The 5619-nt window shown below is 35.9% G+C and overlaps 1 protein-coding gene across 2 annotated transcripts; it reads right to left on the minus strand.

Moving 5' to 3' along the window:
• On the minus strand, window positions 212-5260 carry LOC109848308 (tropinone reductase homolog At5g06060-like). 2 transcript variants are annotated; one of them, XM_020417748.1, is made up of 5 exons: window positions 5044-5260; window positions 2328-2535; window positions 1541-1757; window positions 1296-1393; window positions 212-575 (listed from the first exon to the last, which is right to left on the minus strand). In XM_020417748.1, exons 1-5 carry the CDS (start codon window positions 5154-5156, stop codon window positions 414-416), a joined length of 798 nt encoding a protein of 265 aa, XP_020273337.1. In that variant the 5' UTR covers window positions 5157-5260; the 3' UTR covers window positions 212-413. The 2 variants fall into 2 exon arrangements, with proteins under 2 accessions (XP_020273337.1, XP_020273335.1); XM_020417746.1 differs by having other exon boundaries at window positions 1296-1402; window positions 5044-5253.

Below are 5619 nucleotides of genomic sequence, written 5' to 3' on the forward strand. Positions count from 1 at the left end.
AAAATTATTGGAAATTTTGACACTACATTGTTAAAAACCAACATTTTTAAGTTGAAGAGATAGAAGACCCAATTTTCTAGTTTCGGCGGGTGATTTTACAAATATCAAGATTAGAAGGGTAAGTTTGTAAATATTGAAGATCCGAGGGGTATATATGCAAAAAATCCCTTACATATTATGGTGGTATATAATTGAAGATAATATCTTGAAATGAAGCAACATACACGAGGTTGATCACTATCTTTTGCCAAATACCAAGTACAAACACAATCTACTTCAAATGAAAGAAAATACACATTGCATATATAAAGGATATAATTTTCTCGAATGGCCATCGTGGCTCATTTAATTTCACAGAAAAAAAAATTGAATGACATAGTTGCACAATTAATAGAAATTGATATTAATTTTGTTCAGCCGTTAACAGTCCTGGCTCCATCAACAAATATGATTTGGCCACTGATGTAAGAAGCAGCAGGCATACATAGAAATGCCGCTAGAGCCGCCACTTCCTCAGGCTCTCCATTGCGTCCAAGAGGAGTTCTTGATGCTTCCCTTGACTTGAATTCTTCATACTGACATATATAAAAAGAAATACCAAAATTGCTTAAGGTGCGAGTTAATTATAAGACCTTACTCGTAATTAAAAGGAAATTTCACCGGATATCATTGTTTTATGGGTCAATTGCGCATAGATCCCCTGTATTGTCACGGTTTTGAACTCACTATATATACATGTAGGAAATATAGATTCACTGGATTAAAATTTTCTGCTTCTTTTACCCTGGGTAAATTTTTGAGAAATATTGTCCCTCGGTGAAATTATTGGGTCCATCTCAGAATAAAAAGGCAAAAGAAGAAAAGAAAAGAAAAATATAAGGGGTCTTTCTGCAGCAATGAAGCTACGATAGTGGTAAGTTCAAAACAGCAATAATACATGGGGTATATGTGCAATTAACCCTTATTTTATAGGAAAATATGTTGAATTATTTTTATTCGAGAGTATATCACAAATGTTAACTAGCCGACACACAAGAGAAGATAAAAAAGTAAGAGAAACTTAGTTATGTACACTAATTGAGAGCAAAATCTTGAGCAAAATCTAAAGTTTACCCTTAAGTAAAAACTTAGTAAAAACCTTGCAATTAGAAGGTAGCCCATTTCCAAAGGTTAGTTTTCTCTCTTTTTGCAAATTAATTTTGAAAATAACCGCAAATTGTATCCAACTAACAGATTAAAAAAAAAGGAAATAAAAGACTATAAATAAATAAAACAGAACAAATTATGGAGCTCACCCTTTCTACTAGTGGCGTATCAATGACTCCCGGTCCAATACAATTTGTTCGGATATTATCTTTTGCCCATTCGCACGCCAAGCTCTTGGTAAGCTGAACTAATGCTCCTTGGTAAAAAAGTATACGACAAGTTTAATTAATATCAACCAACAAAAGGGTATCTTAATTTGCATCAATCTCTTCATCTTAAATCAACGTTAATCCCTTGTCAATAAAAATTAAAAAAAAAAAAAGAAGAGGCTCACCTTTAGTTGCTGAATACAGTGACAAATTAGCAAGGGCTATAGTTCCTGCAATTGATGCGTTAAAAACGATATTGCCTGCACCTGAGGCTTTGAGGAGTGGATGAGCTAATTGGCTTAAATGGAAACAAGCCTCTAAGTTTGTTGCCATTATTAATGAGTAATCTTCTGTGGTCACATCCACGGATGACTTGAAGAGGGCCCTACCTGCGTTATTAATCTACACACACACCAAACCAAAATGAAATAGGTAATTAGAAAGTAATAACATTGACAGGGTTGACAAAACTATAGCTTTAATTTGCATCACAACTTCGGAGTTTTGTTATAGTAGACTATATATATAGAAGGTCTTGGTACCAGAGGAATTAGAAGGTTCAAATCTTACTGACCACTAATTTAAACCATAGTTAGAAAAAAAACTTAAAATTATAACCCTTACCCAAATTAGAGTTTTAATGCGATGAAAGGGTCCTTTCACAAGAGTTAATTGCATATACATTAATCCTTTTGTTATGAGGACATGGCCACTAATAATGTTTTTTAAAACAAAATTGGTCTCATACTTTTTACACCAATTTCATTAAAATACCTAATTAAAGTTGCTATAAAGAAAATAGTTAACATGTTAAAATCTATTTGAACTGCTATATATAATAAAGCAGTCAAATGCCATATATATCGGGCTTTAAAAAATAAATCAAAAATAACTATGGAGGCGTACTGTAATTAACTACTCCAGCTATAAATTAATGGAATTAATTAAGCAGTGTGCAGATAGTTAGCTTACAAGTATGTCAAGCTTTCCGTTGAACAAGGAAGAAACCTTTTCCATCAGTTTCTCTCGTTCTTGTCGAGAACTTACATCACAAACTGATCCTGTGATTGGGAGTTTCAAGCTCTCCCACCTTCGCAAACACTTATTAAGCTTTTCTTCATTACTTGAACATGTATGCACAGTTGCCCCAAAAGCAACCAACTCTTCAACTATCGCGTGCCTATTCATGACAGCAGGCAGGCATGAGATCAGTAGCAAATCTTCAACACAACATATGTTGGATGTTTTTTTAGGCTCTTAATAAGAGGGGCTTAAAGAAAATTTATTTAACAATTTAATGTTACACATTTTCAAGGATTCACATACTTTTAGCAAATTCTCAACACATTCATTCGTGTCAACGTGTGGGTTTGGTCTGTGTGAAAATATAAAATTATTACCATACACTAGTAGAAAACTGCGTATTCTAGACAGATTATCCTGTTAGCCCTTATGTTTTGATGATGTTTTTACAACCACCATTATCGGTACTAATGGCTTATTGAGTGTAAATGTAGTAAATTCATTTATCAAGCTCGTTAGTGCCATTAATGGAGGATGGATGGAATATATGCTACAACGATGATATCCAAAGGAGGAGGAGGCATAATGATGAAGCAATGTTAATTCAAGAGCAACAAATTCATACAGAAGCTTCATCAAACTTAAAGCTATCAAGACTCAAGAACTGTATTCTATGTGAGGATTTTAGCTAGTTTTTATTTTCTCTCTAGTGCTAGAATGTAGGCAAAGAGTTACTGATTTTACTTGAAGCTATTGGGAATCACACACACGTTTTCATACTTATGTTTTTAAGCGTTTTTCACAAAATACTATTTTTCACAAGTATGAGGACCTATCTGCAAAATTCTTTTTTCAAGCAGTTTGTTTTTAATATTAAAAATATTTTACAAAGTTTCAGAATTTTCAGAGGTCAAATAAATATTTTGCAAATATTTCAAGTTGGGTCAAAATCTATTTTCTGCAAAATATCTGAAAGTGGTCGACCGGTCCGGTCGACCGCTCCCATAGTCATTTGTCAGTATTTTCCAGAGAGGTCGTCGGTCGACCGGTGTGGTCGACCAAAATTTCGATTTTCATATCGGTCGACCGCGTCGGTCGACCGATGATGGCTCTGCTTGTTTTCTATGTTTTCAAAACGGCTGGCGGTCGACCGGTTTTTCGGTCGGTCGACCGACTAAATTTTTCGGTCGACCGAAGGATTATTTCGGACGACCGAAATTCCCTTCAGTCAACCGCGACTTTTTTTCAAACGGTCATTTGCCTAGTAAACTGCGCTTACACTTAACTGTGTTTGGCACAGTCTGAGATAAGGGTCTGAAAAGGAGATTATTATCCTATTTGGGAAGATTGGGTTTTGTTTTAAATTGATTTAATCTCTTCTATAAAAACCCCAGACTTATTCTTCTCCCTTAGCCCTAACGTTTTGCAAAAACCAGAGAATCTGCTGTTTCCTGAGAAAAATTTTCAAAGTCTGGTTTCTGTGTTTTCTCTCTGTTTTTAAGTGTGATTCACTTCCCAGCTTTAGTACTCTTTCTCTTTGCTATAGGGGCTGTGTAAAGAGAGAGTCTTGCATCTTTTCTTCTGCTGTGTGAGTGAGATCTTGTGTAGATCAACTGTGAGGGAGTGTGATCTGTTGAGATCAAACTGTGTAGTGAGAAAGATCGTGTGGGATCGCTGTGTAGACGAAGTTCCGGCTTCCAAACCGGGTGTGTAGTGGATTTCTCCTCGAGAGTGGGGAGCGGGGACGTAGGTCAGCGGGCCGAACCTCGTTAACACATCGCGCGTCAAGGATAACGATTCCTAACCCTATCTCTTTTACTTTAAATTGCATTATTGTTTTGTGGTTTGCTTGTGTTTGATTTTTATTGCATATTAGAACCTCTTGACCCTAATAACCCCTCTCTAGGGTCCAACATATCCTAGACAGAATTTTTTCGTCTAGAATGTAAGCATTCTAGACGGAAAGTATCCGTCTAGAAAATTTTCATCCTAGACAGAATTTCCGTCTAGAATAGTATTCTAGACAGATTTTTATAGTTATTTTTAAAATTATTTGTGGGCATTAATATTCAGGCGAATTTTCGTCTAAAATAGCATCAAACCTTACCTTAATGTCATAGTTTCCTAGACGGAATTTTCCATCAAACCTTACCTTTATGTCATAGTTTCTGTGTACTTGTAGGGATTTTGATGTAATTTTGTTGTGAGTATCAGAACAATCCAGATTTAATTTTTATCAATCATATATAAATTCGAAGAGGACTTTGAAAAAATTGGTGCCATTGCGTGGGTCCAGATTTGGGCCTATAGTTATGACATTCACTATATACAGCTTTGCATCTTCAGTGTACTGGTTAGGGACCTTCATCAGCCTGGTAACAAAGTAAGATGGAAAAAACGTACTTTCATTAAATTAACACGTCCTTTAATTAGTAGAATGATTTAATTAATTTTGTGTTCTTCTTGTATACCTCTTGGTATAAAGTTACTTTCGTGTATGGTAATTAAGAATCAGCGATATAATTTGACATCCCTCCATTCTGGGGTGGCGATTGTTCCGTGAACTTCGTTTTAATGAAACACGGGAAAGCTATGCTCCAAAATTTATCCAAAAAAAAGGGGGAAATAAAAGAAAATAAAAGAAAAATAAGCCAGCGATATATACCCGATGCCACTTGAGCCTCCGGTGACTAAAACGGTGGCTCCGGCAAGCGACCACCTTCCTCCTTTCTTGTTGGAGGAGAAATTGCTGATGCACTCACTCTTTTCACTCTCCATGGATATATATAACCTTTTTGTATTTGCTAATGCACTCACAGCTTATGCTTGAAGATTATACGTTACATATACCCTTTTATACTTCTCGTGAGCATCTCCACCACCCACACACACACGATTCCGTCTACCCACTTGCTCAATCACACATGGTAGAATATAATAATATTAACCCTCAACTTCAGAATTTTAATACAATGATTGGAGAGGCTTTAAGATGGTATTAGAGCAATTTGATGTAGAACGCATTGCGGATATATTCATGGGGAAACATGACCGTCAAATGCCCAAACACGGGCCCGACAGAAGAAAATAATTTGCAACGAAGAACGGGTCAAATCTCTTAAACCGTACGTCAGAATTGGACGAATCACGTAGGCAAATTGCGTATTTTTTCGAGACGGAGTTAACCAAACCCATCGTTGTTTGGTTTGTCGCCGTCTATTTCACGAAGTGCCCTTCGAAT

This window comes from Asparagus officinalis, chromosome 7 (assembly GCF_001876935.1).
Source record: "Asparagus officinalis chromosome 7, Aspof.V1, whole genome shotgun sequence".
Classification (NCBI taxonomy): domain Eukaryota; kingdom Viridiplantae; phylum Streptophyta; class Magnoliopsida; order Asparagales; family Asparagaceae; genus Asparagus; species Asparagus officinalis.